Source organism: Trichoderma camerunense (assembly GCF_050948025.1).
Source record: "Trichoderma camerunense strain CBS 138272 chromosome Unknown V8C40scaffold_23, whole genome shotgun sequence".
Classification (NCBI taxonomy): domain Eukaryota; kingdom Fungi; phylum Ascomycota; class Sordariomycetes; order Hypocreales; family Hypocreaceae; genus Trichoderma; species Trichoderma camerunense.
In genome coordinates, this window is record NW_028145347.1 from 171,981 (window position 1) to 190,643 (window position 18,663).

An 18,663-nucleotide genomic window follows, 5' to 3' on the forward strand; every position below is an offset into this window, starting at 1 on the left:
AAATAGGCTCTATTTAGCCATTGTTGGGGAACCCCACCGCCTCGATCCATGGTCCGCTCAGAGATCATTCCATCACCCTACTCTGTACATATCAGTAATTACGTCATTTGTTTTCTGTTCCCCCTTAATACAAATTGCGAATCTCGCCGGTTTCTACTTCGCATACCTTAGCAGTGACAAGGTTGAGTAAGGGAGCGTATTAGAGCGAGCCACGTACCAGCCTCCAACGACGACTGCATATGCCAATAAGACAAGCAGAGGAAAGCGTTATTCAGCAGTGCATCACCTCCTGAGTCTGTGCTTTACCGGTAAACGGGAAGAGAAGAGCCAATTAAAAAGGCGTTGGGCCGCGGACTGCAGAAACCCCCACAACGAGGGGTCTGGGTTTACTTTGGGCAAGATTTGGAGTGTCACTGACCTGGACGATTCCTTTTAAAAATCTAGAAGACATATATGTTTGTGGAGTACGAATTGCTCTTTGCACAGCGCAGAGTATTTCCAAAGGACTTCGACCATTGGCGTTGTCACGGTTGACCCAGGCTTGCCATATGAACCAGCCATGATGGAGGAACCGGCTGCCGAGTTCACGCTATTTTCCCGTTTGCCAGCAGAGCTACGGTTCAAGATATGGGAATCCGTACCAAGGCCTACTCGGGTGATTGGGATACTACCTCCAGCTGCTCGATGGTATCGACACCATTATCGCGCTATTGGTACTAGAACAAGTGCCATAGTGGAAGAAAAGGACCCTCTTCAACGCTACAATTATCGATATATTGTGCAGCCCAAGAAACATGCGATATTCCCACTGCTTCACGCATGTCGCGAAGCCCGAGATCTTTGGAAACCGCACTTTTTCCAGCCTTCCCGCCTTTTCCATGCGTCAAATATCACTATTCGCTTCGATACTCCTTTCATCAGCTATGACACTGATATCTTTGCCGTCTTTGACGGATGGCCCCCGAATGGAATTCCTTCGGATGTTTTCCTAGATCCGCGACTGGCTGACAACGGCGACCAATCCCTGGACGGGTTTATCGCCCTCGACCGAAGCCGAATACGGAACCTCGCCCTATGCGAAATTCCGGGAGACCTCACAGGTTTCGCAAATGCTATTTCCATTCGACAATTGCCAAACTTACAAACGCTGACCATCATGGCTTTGGGGCCTGACGAGAAACGGAAGCCCGAACCTCTGGCTTCTGAGGGGAGCGGCGGCGATATCCCTTACAGTTTACCAGTACTCGAGATGTTGGCAGTTGATGTACAGCGGATTGCTGCAGATATCCATGATATACCTCCAGAGTTAGTTCTAAACAATCCGTTTCTAACCGATGCAAGATTGCGGCATCCTATCGCGTTATCGCCGAGTATACGACCACTCATTCGGTACAAGACGTTCTTGCTATCTCTGCTTTGGCATGAACTCAGAGAGCCGAATGCAGTGGAAGCGATAACAGAATTTTGGTGGGAATATACGGAATACCTATTTAATAACCGCATGGATGACGATGAAGAATGTCCGTTAAATCTGCCTGGCTGTGGTGTTCATGGCCACACAAAGAGAGAGCTGTTGGAATGGGCACCCAAGTTTGAGGTTAACTACAAATTGCTATGTGCAACCGAATGGCGAGACGAGCTGAAAAATATTGGAATTGTCAAGCCGTGAGGGATGGACTATCTACATATATAATACAGAGCGTCTTTTCTATTGAAAGAAGCTATTTAATACAGTTTTGATAAGACTTTAGACCTGTACATGGGATTGGGCTTCACGAAAACCTTCATTTGAACAATTCCCAAAATACGAGGATGTTTCTTTCGTATCCGCACTTCATTGATGATTATAATGAATCAGACTAAACGGAAACTCCAATTTCAATTTGTCACTTATGTACCGCGAGATTCGCCAAAAGCCACCGTGACGCCAGAGTAAAAGAGGTTTAAATACAAAAGGAGATACATGCTGCAAGCATGTGTAACATATGCTATTCATTCATCTAAAGATGATGTCAAATCTTCGTTATCCAATCCCTCTATCACATCGATATCGTTCGAAGCTGCCCCGCTCATGCCTTAGAGGACCATACCACAAGCAGTTTTGACGCTTATTCACCAGACTTGCGAGGACTGCCAGGGAGGCTGTGGAATCTTTCACCCTCGTCCCGAGCGTTGATCTCGAGCGAGTGTGAATCAGAGTCGAAGAGAGTATTGGAAGTTTCGTGTGGCAAAGCAAAGTGCTCGTCCTCCTTTCCAAGTGGTGTTTCTCTAGGTGAAACCGACGTTGCTTCACTGATGCTGCCTTCTGTCTCTTTGGCGGTAAATTCCGAATGGGGAGCGGACGAGAGAGCTTCCTCGTGGCTCGCAACTTCGACGGCCTTCAGATCTACTTCCTCAAACTCAGGTTTGAGAGGGCGGGAGATATTCCTCGGTGGCAGGGGTGGTGGCACACGGGCGGGAGTGACTACAGCATCAACTGGAGGAGCGCTGATGGACTGTGATCGTAGATCGGAGGGAGACAAGAACGCAGCTTCTGATTTCTCATCGTCTTCGCTGAAAAAGGTAAGGCTGTCGTCTCTCCCCCAGTCGCGGTGTATGCTGTTTTTGCGGCCCTTTGAACTCCAGGGACTATCGTTGACCGCGTTGTAAAAGTCGCCGTTCTCATCGTAAAGGTTTGAGTGCCCAAAGCCGTTGATGACGGGGCTCGTAATTGGAGTTATGACTTCGTCTGTTTGTGTGCCAGCATCGGACGACTCGTAGTGTCGATCAGAGCTCCATCTCAGGCGAGATGATGTATAGCTATCGCGGTTGTTTCTATTTTCTGATGTTTCCATGCTGCTATTTCGACTGTGAAACTTGGCGTAGACTGGACTAGTTGGGCTTGGATGGTATTCGAACTGGCGGCTCGATGGTCTCGAGCGAGTGCCAGCTTCCACGATATCCAGTCCCTCCTTTTGTAGCGCTAAGAAGCCATAGGGATCTGGATCGTCAGGTTCGGGAATGCCGAATAGTTTTCCATCGCTGGGAGCCTCGACATTGACGTCACCTGGTGCTGGCTGTCCTTCGAGCTCCTCCATGAGCTCTTCGTCAACATCAGATCGACCTTCAGCGGCCTTTAACGTCTCCATCAGCATTTTAAGCTCCGGAGGTCGATGTCGAACTTTTCCAGCCAAAATGTCGGAAACACCTATCGTCTCTCCATAAAAGCGGGCATTTTCGTCAGTGCGCTCAATCACGACCGTACCGTCGACCTGGACACCTGCGTAGAAGCCACGGGATTTGAGGTATGTGAACACCGGCCTGTTTGCTTGTTTCCACTTGCCGTCGTTTTCGAGAACTCCACCCATGCCGACAGGTCCGGCGACTGCACTGATCTCTCCACCGAGAGTGGCCCGGATCTTGGTAAAAGCTTCAAGAGCCTTGGGATTGTTGATTACCAGCACGCAGTCGTAAATATCAACACCGACAAGGAATCCCAAACCGGCTGTGTGGAGCAAAATGCCCGAGGGGGGTGACCATGATCCATCTTCCTGTCGGGCAACTAGGACTCCAGAACCGCCAGCTCCGGATATCCACAATCCGGTGCGCATGGTTGTGAAGATGGCGAGACCAACAGCATTCTCTATTACTTTTTGAGGAATCTTCTTGATAACTCGTTGCTTCCGCTTCGGGCCGGCATCATCAGCCGGTCGCTCTTCTTCGGTATAGAAGCCATCCTCTACAAATTATCTTGTAAGCTTTCATTCGAATACATTGCGGTTAAATGGAAACATGGGCCCCGAATTGAATGGATGGATTGGGATTGCTGGATTGGGATTGCTGGATTGGAAATGGGATGGAAATGGGATAATGTTAAAAAAGAGGAAGCAACTGAACCAGGCATTGACATGGTGTACTTGAAGAAGCATCATGTTTTTCGCCCGCCTACAGAACAAATCCATCTAACAAGAAATCAATACGTACTGCAAAATGATCTTAGAATCCTTGCGGCCTTGTCGCTTTCCTTGTCCAGCGTCGTAGGCCAAAACGCTTCGCTGCCAATGCGATTGGAAAGCCGATTCACAGGTGCTCCGAGCTTATCCGCCCAACCCCAGACCTTGTCAAAGCCCTTCTTGCTTGTGGTCTTGGTGGTGTCCCAGGACGGCAGCTTAGATGTCACCTTTTGCATTTTGGTCGCTCGGAGAGTTGGCAAAACAGAAAGGAAGTTGTCGAGGTAGCTACTCTAGAGCTGGAACTGGAAGAGCGATTAATCAACGCTTCGACAGCTTCAGGTCCACGGCTGCCAATTATAAGACATTGCGCAGTGGCGCAGGTGATGTCCCGCACTTTATACTATCATCCAACATGACGCTACCGGTGGACTTCCGCTCCTCCCGATGGCCGCCACAGCTGCTAACTGGCGGGTGACGCATCACTACGGATGAGAACGGATCAGTCGGCGTTGCCGCAAAGAGCTGAGCAACGCCAATTAACTTGGATACTTCGAGAATTCATAACCAAGGCTTTGCAACCCGCCGGAACATACGAGCGAGAACCCGGAGTTGCTTAGGCACCCGGCTGTGTAATCACTTATCAATGCCCTGCATTTGTTGCATACTTGCAGGGCGATTTTGTCTGTTTATAAGCGGTCCGTTTCCTTCTTTTTAACCTTGTCTGTCAAAACCGACGCCCTGGAGGATGACGTCGTCACTCCACTTTTCTCGGACGCGCGACATCTGAGAGGAATTCTGTTGAATCTTTTTTGCGCTCAGAAACACTTGGGTATATGGTATTGATTGCAATTGTATACCATCTTTTTTTTTCTATTATGTTTTTATTTTTACATCCCGACCACTATTGTGTAGTACCCGGAGAGTCGAGCAGCTTGTCCAGGATGACAGACTCCTGTTGCTGTACATTCGGACTAAAGCACGCATCTTCGCGATGAGACGCGGCAGCATAGATGACTAGCTCGAAGAGGCTTCTTGGGTCTCTAGCTTAATACACATACCCTAATTGCCAATGTATGTGTATTAAGCAAGAGATCCAAGTGGCTTCTTCGAGCTGGTCATCTATGTTTTTTTTTAAATAACAAAATTTCTCTTAGTTCCTCTAGTGGGCAGCGTTTAGCATAAGGCTTCGATGGATCAGAAGCAAAGTCCACCGCGGGGCATCTTCTGTAGGCTCCGCAAGGCAGCGGCAGGAAGCACCACGGTGTCGATGTCTGCTTAGGCCGGAAACACGCGCATTTATGTGTTTCTATATGAGGCAGAACGCATATATTGCATACAGGCCAATCGCCTTTGGTTTCGGCGAGGTTGCGGTAGAAAGCGCTCACTATGCGGACGTCGCTCCTCAGGCCAAGAACACGCGCATTCCTGCGTGCTAATATGAAGCGGAAAACACATATTACATTGCGAATAGGCAGGCCAATCAACTTTACCAATCACTCTTAGCACAGCCAACACAGCCTTGTTGCCTATCAGGCGGAATCCCACCTAAATGCATCAAGATGCCTTGTCACTGATAAAACTCGTAGATGAAGATCTCGACTTCATCTAAATTGTTCATATTCCACTGTGGCTCAACTATTCCCATGTTGACTAGCATCACACGTGTTATTCCTATTTTGTCACTATCATGGATATTACCGGCCTTGCTATCGGTATCGTGGATCTCTACACCACATGTCGAGACTGTTACAACTTCTTCACCACTGTGAGAGCCGCAGAGGCCGAATCTTCAGCTCACCTGCGCGAATTGGAGATTCAGCAGTCAATTCTCAAAGCATGGGGCTTCTATTGGCAAATTCACAACGAGGGCAGCAGCGAACCAGAACATTCCGATCCCACCAGACGAAAGCGAACCAAACTTCATGAGTATCTCTCGAGCAACCGATTCAAGGCCGAAGGCGTCTTCAAGACTCTTTCTGCCCTTGCAGATACACTATCCGATCAAGATAAACTCACCAAGCGATATGGTGTCCGGCTTCAGTCAACCCAGGTTATCCAAGATGGGTCACAGTTGATGAATAACGTCCAATTGGTCATCTCGGGCACTACAACTGAGGATGCCAAGCCTGTGATCAGTGAAGTCAGGAGTCGTCTCTCTCTGCTTAATAAATTTAAATGGTCATTGAAAGACAAGGACAACTTCAAAAAACTTATTGCCGACTTGAGATCTCACAGCGATTCGCTCTATCGCCTTTGCCCCGAAAACGCATTCGAGTCAATGAACATATATCTCACTATGGAATGTTTAGCCAGGGAAGAGTCGCCAACACGCCTGAAGTGGACTTCAAGCCTTGCAACTCAGCTTGCAGAAGGCGATGAACAGTCTTCAGTGCGGGAAGGTTACGAATTGCTAGCTTCGGCGGCCACTTTGAAAGCATCGGTTAATCAAAATAGAGATAGGATGCACGCAGATGACAGCACTCTCACCAGCGTTGAAGAAGAGCAACGCGAGATGCGGTATTTGGGAAAAGGACTCGCCCTATTTGAAGGACAGGTCGTTTACGTGGAAATGCGAGACTATCGCGGACCGCCGCTGGAACTCACTCCAGAGCAGAGACAAAGATTAAAGCGTCGTCGAAACCGGTCGCGCTTCTTGGCATCATTTCCAATGGATAACCCGATGAACAGCCATTACGGCAGGGTTGACATCAACCAGACCCATCAACAATACGATAGCGACGAATCTGAAAGTGACAAAGAGATAGTGGCGGTCAGACCAGCCGATCCAAAGCTTCGCACTCTCATCAAGAACTTCGTCAACACTTTTCAAGGTGCGAATAATATGAAAAGCGTATATGGTTTGGATATCGCCGGTATGATAGACCACACAGAAGGCGAACACAAAGGTCATTGCAGCATTCTCTACAGACTCCCCGGCACGATTGGCGTTCAGAGTCGCGATCGGCCTGCGGAAAACCTGAAGCTTCGCGCGCCAGTGTCGCTGGAATCCCTGCTTGGAACCAAGCGGCAACAAGGTATCCGATCTACACTCGGTGCGCGTTTTGAGCTGGCTAGAAAGCTTGTGCATGCCGTTTGCCTGCTTCACTCTAGTGGCTGGCTGCACAAGAACATACGCGCGGACTCAGTGATGTTCTTTCCCGAACATGCGAATGCGCTCCAGGAAGATCGATACGAGGTCAAATTTGAGATCGATGTCTCAAAGCCTATTCTGATGGGTTACATCTTCTCACGGCCAGACGACATTATTATCCGAACGACTTCCTCAGCAACAGAACAACCCAGTGAAAATAAACCCTCCAGGAGCCACAATAATATGGAAACCACCGTCGACGTGTGGCGTGACCCGATGGATGAGAGAGCACAACTGAGACGTAGATCTGGAATTCCTCGGGATGGCGCCATATACGGTCGCGACACGCTACGGAAGGTACCCGTGAAGGAGCAGACGAAAGAGACAAACATCAGTGGCTTCACGCTTGACTACTATCAACATCCTGCGAAACACGCAGATCCAAAGCGCCTCTATCGCCACGCATATGACGTATACTCGCTCGGTATTCTTCTGCTTGAAGTTGGGTTGTGGGAGAAATTGAAGAACTACGAAGACACACGCCCAGAGTATAACAGGCGCGATTATTACGAAGAGATTGTTGTTAATCGAAGACGTGTACCCGATTATGACGAAGACGATCATAATCAGCGAAGGCACATAAACTCCGATTACGACGAAGAGGATCATTACGAGCGAAGACGATGGATTTGTCGAGAGTACCTTGATCGCCTCAGATGGGCATGTGGAGACAAATATGCGGATGTTGTTCTCAGCTGTCTCATGATTAACAGCAGTGACGACGAAGTGGCGAAAGCGAGCGAGAGGGAGCTTTGTGCCAGAATTGTAGCCGACCTGGAGGGCTGTCAAGCTTAGTTCCCGTCTGTGAATATTGCCATACGTTTATTTATTTGTTTATTTGTCTTATATCATCGAGGATATTGCCATACACTTGAACATCCGTTGCGTTCTAGGATAAACCACCAAGCCAGTACCTGAAGCACTGCACAGCACACGTTCCCTGCCACGTGTGAGTCGGTCTGGTAAAGGCTGATCTTTCGGCAAATCGTCAAATCGGAGCGGGAGACTCTAGAAATACACCGAACATCAGCATACGACGTTAATCCATGGACTAACCGTTGCGGTCAGCGGGCCCTAGTACAGGAACGTAGGCAACACTGCCAAGACGTTGCTCTCGGGATAGCGGCCCTCAGCGTGTCGATGTGCCAAGAGCGACGATCTATGCAGGGTTGATGTGACGATAGATCTCGTATTATCGCCCAACTCCCGGTTGCTTCAAGTCATTCCATAAAGCCCGAAATCCCGTCGCAGCAACAGGAGTCAATGCCCGGATGCTCAAAAGGGAAGCTATGAAATGTTGTCTCCTCCGCAATTGGCAAGTGGGATTGAAAGTATGATGCCATTCTTTGGCTAATGCTTACACGAGCAGATTAAAACTGCGCCATCTAGGGAGGCAGCGGATCGTGTTATCGTTGGCAACATCAACTAGAATCGGAGCACAGACAAACTCTGTATGGTAAAGAGCGATAAATCGGATGGCGGCCTTTTTAGCCGGTCTTGGCTCTGTAAAATGTAAAATGCACTATTTACTCTGTACTCCGTACGCCTTACTGACTTGCCGTTTGTGTAATCGTACTAACAACCATCTCCACATGGACCCCTCCATCGATCCATATCAGGCAAATTACAAGGGTTCACTCATTATCCATCTTTGTCTAGCCATGTAGTATTAACAGGTACGCATTCACCGGTCACTGATTACGGAAAGTCGTCGTTAAGGGCTCCATTTCCATACTTTGTGAGGAAGCTAGATTATGTTCCATCAGTGACGCGTGGGGACTGTCAAGGGCTTGCCGTTGTAGCAGTAGATATGGAGGATAGAGTAAGCTGAATTAGGGGTCGACTGTAGCCTGTAACTAATGGCCGCGCAGTGTGTTTGTGTCATGTTGATTGAGTTATATGCAATCCAAAGAACATATTATGGAAGTAATAATTCAGGCTCATGCTTACCATATGCCTAATCAATGCGCTGGGAGTCGTATGACGCAAATGTCTGGAGTTGTGAGACATGATACATGGTAACAAACTACGATTACGGGTCCGCGCCCATACAAGGTGGTGTGAGATCGTTGTAACTCGTGTAAGTGGGATGGCTCATGGTGAGGAATTAAAAGGTTGCTTTTGGGGTTGCATTTTCGGGGAGGTGAAGAGAGAATAGGCAACCATAAAATGATTACTGTTTCTTTTACAACCAACCACGTTCAGTTCCGAAAGTATAGTTGCATGATCGGGGAGACCTGTGTCCATTTCCTTGATACTACAACGCTTGTCCGCCATCCTAGTGCTTCTCAGCCCGGGGTTCAGGACCTTCCAAAAGAGTAAGTTTGTGAACCCTGTATGGAACGTACAAGAAAGCAACATATAAAATATTACGAATGATTTTACTAGAGAAAGCTAGTGTTGTTCCGAATACCTGTGCTTCTGGCTGGGGGTGGACTTTACCAGATGCGACCAAACCAAGAGGAAAGAAGAGAACAAGTCACGAGCGGATGTCAACAATTCCGAGTCGAGAGATAACTGATGAGTTATGAAATCGCTCTGTAGAAAAGTGAGAAGCCTGGGAAAGTACAGGGTTTGATAGACAAGGCGTGCTAATACTACGTCAGAAGTTCTTGGCTACTGGGTATAATGGTTGGTGCGAGGAAGGTAACAAACATAGCATATGCTGGTTAAATTAAGATGATGTTAATTATACAATAGAGCAGTAAGAAGTATTCGGGTCGGCCATTGTAGAGACAAGAATGGTTATTAACTGTCGTACGGTGGTCATAAGTACATTACCCAGTTGTTAAGTGCCCGGTAAGGAGACACAATGTTACCATACATATGGTGCTACCTTACCAGTAGTAACACTCTTTTTGTGTGCCGTGGATTCAGCTGCTCCGGCGACTTGGGCGAAATTGATTTATGCTTATTTCACTGCTTTATTAGTTTGGGTTTCGATTCAAGTAGTTATGATCCTTTATGTGGGAACAATTCATCATTCCCAGAATAGAAGAGAAATAGGGCTGAGACAATCCGTCTTCTAAGAATATACAACCCGGCACTTACTATTATACCGAGGAATGCATCGGTTATGACTGAAGGATGATTCCATAATTAAACCAAAAGGGGACCAAAGCTCGTGATGTTTCCGATAATAGAACACGGAGTGGTGAGATCGCAAATCCAACCATCCGGCGTTTTACTTGCCTCTTAGCAGCACCGCTAGTAACCAATTGGAGAGCGCCCGCTGCCAGCTCTGGATAAGCACTGGAATTTAGAATTCAAGACTGCAGCAGTTCATCACAAGACACCATTTATTTCCACCAAAGATATTCTATTTTCTTACTATTCTTTTATGCTGATCGTGACCGCTTTATGAGCTTCTAGCAGGAATAGCAGAGAGTTGCCGTCGCCTCGTCCCGGATGGCTGTCTGTCTGACTTGTGGCTTCGTTTAGCCTCGGAAACTAGAGCGGGGGGCGCAGGAGAAACTCCACTGGCTCAACCCCTTATATCAATCTCCTGCTTCACACAAGAATGGGCGCTGGTTTGGCAGCTGAGTAGTATGCATCTCCTGAGAAGCCTTGGTAATTCTCACCACCCGAGGTTGTGATGGCTTCAATTGTCGGACTAGAGTCATAATATTGTAGAAACGCCAAAACTTGGCCCTTTCGAGGTCCATAGTTGACGGCCGCTGCTTCTCACCATCATCTATTATTATTCCCACCAAAGACACCAGACTCCATCGCTCTCTGCGGGGCTCTGTCCCTACTGAAGCAGCATGTAGTACGAACTCTCAATGCAACCGCTTGCCGGATACCCGAGACGTGGTGCTCATTTTTCCGTGTCCATATTGCTTACAGCGCTCCGTACCTTTCAAGGCTTCATTCACGTCACAGTATGTTTTCCGGATACAGCTTGCGGCGCGTCCGTCTGGTGGCTTTAGTTTGACCCTCTACGCTGAAATTGGAAGGCGGGATGGCTTGCTCGGCCCGATGCCACTTTTCTGCTGGCTTTCTTAGGAATCTACTTTTGTTTCTTTGCGTCAGCTGCTTCTTCAGCGGGCTCGCCAGCGGGCAAAACAGCTGCCATTACAGTACAGACGTGGATACGTAGGTTTGAGTAGCGCTAGGCCGGGTCGTGCTTTGTATTGGGGGACCATGATCCCAAGTCTTACCGAGTTTGGCAAGATACCCATTGCTGATTGATATGGGCCGGAAAAGCGTGGTAAGCGGCTTTGTTGATGTCCTGCAATTTTAGCCATGGTGGTTCGTTCGCGACAGAATATATAAAGGACGATCTGTTGCCTATATCGGTGCCAAGAGCGACCAGACTTCACGCTCAGTGTCAATCTAGATATAGCTTCTAGAAGGGCGTTGATCATTTGTCGAAAATGAAGTCCTTTTCCCTTTTGGGCTCAGTGGCCCTGTTGTCATCCCTCTCTTGGGCTCTGCCAACTGAAAGCCCGGCCGCCTCGCTTCAGGAGAGGCAGAGCGGCTCATCATGGTTTTTGCCAAACATTGACCACACCACGGGAGCCGTCAGAGGCTATGTCCCCGACCTGTTTTCCAGCAATGGAGCTCAGGACTTCAACTACCCCGTCTACAAGACGGTGAACTCTGGCGATGCCAACGGTTTCGTCAGTGCCATCACTTCTGATGGACCTCTTGGTGCCAGAGACAACTGCTACCTGGCTGGAGAGCCTCGTGTCATTTACCTGCCTCCAGGTTAGTCGATGAATAGACACTCGTGCTGTGAAAACAATGTTCTAACGGCTTCATAATAGGAACTTACACCATTGGAAGCACCATCTTCCTTGACACTGACACCGTCATCATCGGTGATGCTACCAACCCTCCTACCATCAAGGCGGCTTCTGGCTTCAGCGGCAACTACCTCATCGTTGGTGGTCAGGGCGATGGCTCCAACCACCCTTGCGGTGGCTCTGGTGGTGAAACCCACTTCTCGGTCATGAGTACGTACACGCAGCATTGCGAAGAATAGTACAAAGTATTAACACTACGGTTTCTACAGTCAAGAACGTTATTCTGGACACCACTGCCGTCACTAGCCAGAGCGGTTTCGTCGCTCTCAGCTGGGCCGTTGCCCAGAACTGCGCTTTGGTCAATGTCAAGATTAACATGCCCCAGGGCATTCACACTGGTATGCTCGTCAATGGAGGATCTACCATCTCCATCTCCGACGTCCACTTCAGCTTCGGTAACATTGGTCTGCACTGGAATGGCCACCAACAGGGTCAGATCAAGGGCATGTCCTTCACTGACTGCACCAACGGTATCTACATTGACGGCGGCAACACCATCAGCATCTTCGCCCCTACCTGTAACACCGTCGGCCGCTGCATTGTCCTTAACTCTGGAAACCCTTGGGTCGCTGTCATCGACGGTGTCAGCCAGAACTCTGGTGATTTCTTCACCAGTGTCCCCGGCTTCCCCAACTTCATGATTGAGAACATCTCCAAGGACACCACCAACTCCAACATGGTCGTCGTTGACGGTGCCGTCAAGGTCGGTGGCGTTACCAGCATCGGAACCTACGTCTGGGGCAACACCCGTGGTGCCAACCCCATCTACGTGACCAACCCTACTGCTCAAGCAGTGAACAGGCCTGCAGCGCTTGCTCCCGGCGGCAAATACCCCGTCATCAACGCTCCCCAGTATGCCGACAAGACTATTGCCAACGTTGTCAACCTGAAGGACTCCAGCCAGAACGGCGGACACACCCTGCAGGGAGATGGCTTCACCGATGACACTGCTGCTCTCCAGGGTGCTCTCAACACCGCCGCCAGCCAGGGCAAGATTGCCTACCTGCCCTTCGGTATCTACATTGTCACCTCGACCATCACCATCCCTCCCGGAACCGAGCTGTACGGTGAGGCCTGGTCTACCATTTCCGGATCTGGCAGTGCTTTCTCTTCCGAGACCAACCCCACCCCTGTTGTCCAGATCGGTAGCACCCCTGGCCAGAAGGGTGTTGCTCACATCCAGGACATCCGATTCACCGTCAACGAGCCTCTCGCCGGTGCCATTCTTCTCAGAATCAACATGGCTGGTAACAACCCCGGTGATGTCGCTGTTTTCAACTCTCTCAACACCATTGGTGGCACCCGTGACACCACCATCAACTGCCAGAACGAGGACAACTGCAAGGCTGCTTACCTCGGTCTCCACCTTGCTGCTGGTTCTTCCGCCTACATTGACAACTTCTGGTCTTGGGTCGCTGACCACGCCTCTGACCAGAGCAATAAGGGTACCCGAAGCGCCGTCAAGGGTGGTGTCCTCGTCGAGGCTACTGCCGGTACCTGGTTGACCGGTCTCGGCTCTGAGCACAACTGGCTCTTCCAGCTGTCCTTCCACAATGCCGCCAACGTCCTCGTCACCCTCTTCCAGTCTGAGACCAACTACAACCAGGGCAACAACGGCGCTGATCTTGTCGGCCAGCCCTTCAACGCCATTGCCTCTGACCCCAACTTCTCCTGGTGCGGTGGCGGTGACACTGTCTGCCGCATGGGTCTCGCTCAGTACTACACTGGTAGCAACAGCAACATCTTCCACTACGCTGCCGGTAGCTGGAACTTCAACAGCTTGACTAAGGTCAACCAAGGCATCATGAACTACATCCAGACTGCTGTGTCCAACTCTAAGCTTTTCGGCTTTACCGCTGGACCCAACGTCGCAGAGACCATGAGACTGCCCAGCGGCGCAGAGTTCGGCAACGGTGGCACTGACGGATACGGTGGATCTTGGGAGACCCTGATTGCCAACATTGCCAGCCAGTCCTAATTTGGCCTTGTCTGTGCATGACAGATGTAACTGTCTCAATTCTGATGTATCTCACTTGAAAAAAACATATATACAGTCATAAGATACTGTATATAACCCTGTATATAGCACTCAACAATTGAAGTTAAATCAGCATTTTACTTGACCCTCTTTGATGTGATTATATGTGATGGGTAGAAAAGCTCGGCTAAGCGTAAGAAATTTTCAAAAAGCCTCCATGTTGAAAGCCTCTAGTAGGTGTTGCCCAATGGCACGGAGGGATGATGCCAGTCCTGCTCAAATCTGCCCCATCCTCCGTATTCCAGCTCACTCGCCATGGAGAGACTGTAAACAACCATATCATAGTATCCATCCCGAGGCGTTTTGCCACCACACACGTTTCCGCCGATGGCCACGTTTAGCAGAATGGTCATGTCTCGAAGAGGACGAGTACCGCTTGGAACTTCACCCTTCATTACCGGTCTGCCGTCGATGTACCAGATCATTCGTCCTTGGCCGGGTACGCCGTTTGGTTGCTCCCATGCAAAATCATATCGTACAGGACGGCAGTGCATGTCAGGAATGCGAGAGCCCAGAACTCGATGCTTCTGTGGTTCATGGTGATGTCCCCAATGAAGGCAAGTCCGGTTCTCATGGTCTCCGTTCCACGTTTCGGCAATGTCAATCTCACCGTCAGTCGGCCAAGAGAAAGGCTCTTTGGGAAGAAGCCAGAAGGCGGGCCAAATGCCCTCTGCACAAGGAGATAAAATGGTGGCTGATAGAACACCTTTGTCGCGGGCCAAAGTCTGCTTGCTTACGAGGCGCGCTGATGTGTAGCGCTGCTCTGGTGAAGGTGCAGAGTTATTTGCAAGAGCTCGGAGGACCAGCATACCTTCGGGAGTGCTGAAAATGATATTAGAGCCATGGACCCTTCTACTGTCTTCATCTTCTCGAGCATAACCCCTGACTATGTATGACCTACTGGAAGGAATTCTGCGGCTCGGCAGTGTAAAACTGCAACTCGTGATTTCCCCATCCATCCGGTCCATTGCCTAGCTTTGCTTCCCACTCGTGATTGACGGGAACATTGGGATAAAACTGCGGCTTCCAATAAACCTCACCACGGAACGGCGGCCCAGATGGCGGATGAGGCGGTACGGGTGGTGGCTGTGATGCCGCTTTCGGTTCGGCGACTAAATGGTTCAATTCTTGTTTAAATTTATTGAGCTGATCTTTCCAAGGCATTTTGTGTCAATTGTAGGGGGATTTGACTGCGATGTTTGAAGATAGCGGATGATATGTCACGGCTTTGAGAGATCTGAGTTGAAGCTTTCATCACTGCTATCGATTCCACTTTGGTGACGTATGTGCATGTATGACAGCTTCGCAATCTGGCTTGGCAGCGTCACCTGACTGCGGGCTGTGTTCGACAGAATCGCACCACGCTTGGCGTATAAAGCGCATAAGCAGACAGAAAATGATAACCGTTAGGCGCAGGTAAGAGAAGCATATTGCTCGTATGTCATTGCTTTCTGTGACAGCATAAGCTGCCCTGTAAGAATGCACGAAGTACTGCTAGCTAGATTCCCACCGACCGGCCGAGTATTCTTTTATAATAGTAGGTGCTTCTCCGTTCTTCTTTACGCATACATATACTTCATGTTAAAAGAGCTATCAAAAATACCGGCGTAGAAAAGTATAAAGTGGAAGGATTGAATCCATGGCCCATGGGAATGAACCTCTTTCCTTCCCACTAATATCGTGTTACAGCGCGTCAATTGAGCCAGACTCATTCAGGAAGGGCGACATCGGGACAGATTGCGACTCTGTGGCTTATCGACCGTCTACAGGTAAGCTTTCACGGCTACCCAAGATGAAGAAGCTTTGTACTTTCCTCCTGCTAGGATATACTAACTCAGGACACTTTCACTGACTGAAAATATCTTGCTTGTCATCCGCCTCTTTCAGAGTTAAAAGACCAAAGAACTTGCGAATTTCCAGTTAGCTGCTGGTGGGGTACACAGAGCGGCTAGACTGAGACGCTTTGTTTCATTCGGCTGCTTCCATTCGGGGGCTTGTGACACATGCAAGGATCGTGGCGGGGATGCGAAGGATGTACCCGTCTGTATTCCTCCGTAATGCTACCAACAATTGCAGTGGTACTTGGGAATGGAGAGTCAGTATTTCGATCTATGTTGTAGTAGCAACAATCTGAGATTTGTACAACTACATGTAAAGTCATCCTTTGCACCTGAAAGGCATCTAATTGTTCTATTTTTGATTGGTGAGGCCTGTCCTCTTCGGACTTCTTCGGTGGTGCTATCGCTGAGCTCCAAACCTGATGGCAGACTCTACTAGGTACTAGGTACCTGGCGACCACAAACACATAAATGGAAAACTTCAATCCTTTCTGTTAGTCCCGAGGCACTATACCTGAAGCAAGTAGGAACCCGTATATCGGGAGGATGAGTGCATTTGTTTTCTTTTTGAAGCGCCAACAAAGAAATCAATGGCTTTGTTTATGACCGAGCAGTTGTCATCAGTCTCGGTACTTGTGTGTCCCAAAATTATTCACCGATAGCGCTCCGCAGTTGCATGGCATTAGGCTGCATGTGATGACTCCAATTGGTAAATGCAATTGGCTGCCCGAGAGTCTCAGTTGGCGGACGTGCAGCAGCGGCCTCGGGTCCCTCAACGGCAGGCCGCATTTTCTGCATCACCGGGCGGGTGCATTCGTTACTAACGGCGTAATAATATAGTAGTAAATATTCCGTATAATTGTTGTCCAAACGTGAATTGCATCTGAAATGATCTTCTGTCGCACAACTGCAATGTAATCCGCAGGTATGACTGATAGTTCCGATTTTTCGGGCGCTTCGGTGGCTTTTTTTTTTTAGAGGCGCTCTACTCGGGCCTGTAGGACAGACCAACGGCGGATCTTAAAAAAGACCGGCCGTGCAGCGTCTGGTCTGACACATCCTGGGCTTCTCACTTTTTTTTTCCACCTCGGCCTCACTTGCGTCGTCACCACAACACATCGCCTCGATTGTCGTCGCAAGGTCCAGCAAGGCATTTCCATCAAAGATCGAGGCTTTGCTGCTGCGAAGCCCGCCAACGTGCGCCAATGGCCCCTCCATCGCCGACCGAAGGCCGAGATTCGCCCGGCTCGTCTGCCAGCGAAAAGAAACGCAAAAACAACGACGGTTCCAGCAGCAAGAAGCGCGGGTACAGCGAGAGCACAGGACTGCCAAACGGAGCAAAGAGCCATATCGTGCGACGCTCGAGCATAAGCAAGCCTGGGCGGGATCAGCGCGACGAGCCCGTATTAAAGCACAAGAAGCGGAAGCGCCGCGAGGACCGAGAAAAAGAACGAGACTCTAGCAATGCTGTATCAAGGCAGGACAGCCCTGCCATTGATTTCGATGGCCTCAGCCGACCCAGCGTAGGCACGCGTCAGCGGTTAGAAGAAACCGAGGAGGAAAAGGCTGCCCGGCTCGACCGCATGAAGGGCGCTGTCAAGACTCTACTCGAGTGCGTTGGAGAAGACCCGAACCGAGAAGGCCTCTTGGCCACGCCCGAACGATATGCCAAAGCCATGATGTTCTTTACACAAGGCTATGAGCAAAACGTATTTGACATTGTCAACGGCGCCATCTTCCAGGAAGGCCACTCAGAGATGGTGGTAGTGAAGAACATAGATGTGTTCTCGCTCTGCGAACACCACCTGGTGCCCTTCACTGGCAAGGTCCATATTGGCTATATCCCCAACAACAACGTCATTGGCATCTCCAAGCTGCCTCGCATTGCCGACATGTTTTCCCGCCGGCTGCAAATCCAAGAACGCCTCACCAAAGACATTGCCAATGCCGTCTTCGACGTCCTCGCACCCCAGGGAGTGGCCGTCGTCATAGAGTCTAGCCATCTGTGCATGGTTATGCGCGGAGTGCAGAAGACGAATAGCACCACCATCACGAGTTGTATGCTTGGCTGCTTTGAGCGCAGGGAAAAGACGCGAAACGAATTTCTTAGCTTAATCAACGTTAACCGCCATTGAGGCTGGTAATTACCGTCAACCGCCATTGAGGCTGGTACCAAATCAACGTCAACCGCAATTGAGGCTGGTTCTTTTCAACCCCAGTCCTATATTCAACATTTTGCCACTGGCTTCTACGGTGAGCTTCCCCCCTCACTCGTCTATGTGGGCACATCAGATTCCGCACATGGTCTATATCGACCGCCCGTTGCATTCTATTTTTTACTACTTACCGCTGGAGAGGGCGGACAAACTATGGCATGATAATGTATGCCCAGATTCATTTAGATTTAGTAACCAACAAATCACTTTCGAGCCCACTCTCCATGTGTCATGTACCCGTAGGTGTAATATCTTGAGACATCACCCACTTCTTGTGCGCGATTGTCGATTTTTTTATGCTGAATAAAAAGTAAATCAGGTATGCCTGATTTATTGACTACAAAGTATCCACACCGCATGTCTGCTTGCTTTGGAGCATTTCACACACCTTCGACATCGATTTTGAAGACTCAATGCAAGAGGTAGAGGGGGAATGGGCTACATGTGGCCCATTGAGGTTTTGACGAGTTACAATTTGATGGTTATGGCAATGCGCTGGGAAAATGTCTTGACACGGCCAAAAAATTATACCTTTTGAGTATAAAGCCTTTGCGTGCAAGTATAGCCCGTTGATAGCACATACCGATTTCGGTGGGTAGCAAACCACAAATTGGTTATGTCATGTTCAATCCGTTGCCTCAAGTGCTGTCAAGCTGTCATCAAGGCGCTTGTTTTCCAGA

The 18,663-nt window shown here is 49.3% G+C and overlaps 6 protein-coding genes across 6 annotated transcripts; 4 read left to right on the plus strand and 2 right to left on the minus strand.

Annotated features, from left to right (window-relative positions):
* The first annotated feature begins 177 nt into the window (after positions 1-177).
* Positions 178-1,750, plus strand: V8C40DRAFT_256861 (2EXR domain-containing protein). The gene has a single exon (XM_083218359.1). It carries the CDS (start codon positions 560-562, stop codon positions 1,667-1,669), a length of 1,110 nt encoding a protein of 369 aa, XP_083068232.1. The 5' UTR covers positions 178-559; the 3' UTR covers positions 1,670-1,750.
* A 138-nt stretch (positions 1,751-1,888) lies between these two features.
* On the minus strand, positions 1,889-4,311 carry V8C40DRAFT_120254 (lipid-binding SYLF domain-containing protein). Its single transcript, XM_083210929.1, has 2 exons — positions 3,964-4,311; positions 1,889-3,718 (listed from the first exon to the last, which is right to left on the minus strand). The coding sequence occupies exons 1-2, from the start codon at positions 4,166-4,168 to the stop codon at positions 2,109-2,111; spliced, it is 1,815 nt and encodes a 604-aa protein (XP_083068233.1). The 5' UTR covers positions 4,169-4,311; the 3' UTR covers positions 1,889-2,108.
* A 693-nt stretch (positions 4,312-5,004) lies between these two features.
* V8C40DRAFT_256865 (prion-inhibition and propagation domain-containing protein) lies at positions 5,005-7,899 on the plus strand. Its single transcript, XM_083218360.1, has one exon. It carries the CDS (start codon positions 5,620-5,622, stop codon positions 7,876-7,878), a length of 2,259 nt encoding a protein of 752 aa, XP_083068234.1. The 5' UTR covers positions 5,005-5,619; the 3' UTR covers positions 7,879-7,899.
* Positions 7,900-11,274: 3,375 nt separating this feature from the next.
* Positions 11,275-13,984, plus strand: V8C40DRAFT_120286 (glycoside hydrolase family 55 protein). Its single transcript, XM_083210930.1, has 3 exons — positions 11,275-11,793; positions 11,853-12,041; positions 12,101-13,984. The coding sequence occupies exons 1-3, from the start codon at positions 11,460-11,462 to the stop codon at positions 13,867-13,869; spliced, it is 2,292 nt and encodes a 763-aa protein (XP_083068235.1). The 5' UTR covers positions 11,275-11,459; the 3' UTR covers positions 13,870-13,984.
* On the minus strand, positions 13,844-15,182 carry V8C40DRAFT_256869 (concanavalin A-like lectin/glucanase domain-containing protein). The gene is made up of 2 exons (XM_083218361.1): positions 14,831-15,182; positions 13,844-14,751 (listed from the first exon to the last, which is right to left on the minus strand). Exons 1-2 carry the CDS (start codon positions 15,091-15,093, stop codon positions 14,100-14,102), a joined length of 915 nt encoding a protein of 304 aa, XP_083068236.1. The 5' UTR covers positions 15,094-15,182; the 3' UTR covers positions 13,844-14,099.
* A 1,466-nt stretch (positions 15,183-16,648) lies between these two features.
* Positions 16,649-18,202, plus strand: V8C40DRAFT_256873 (GTP cyclohydrolase I). The gene has a single exon (XM_083218362.1). The coding sequence runs from the start codon at positions 16,973-16,975 to the stop codon at positions 17,900-17,902; it is 930 nt and encodes a 309-aa protein (XP_083068237.1). The 5' UTR covers positions 16,649-16,972; the 3' UTR covers positions 17,903-18,202.
* Positions 18,203-18,663: the final 461 nt, after the last annotated feature.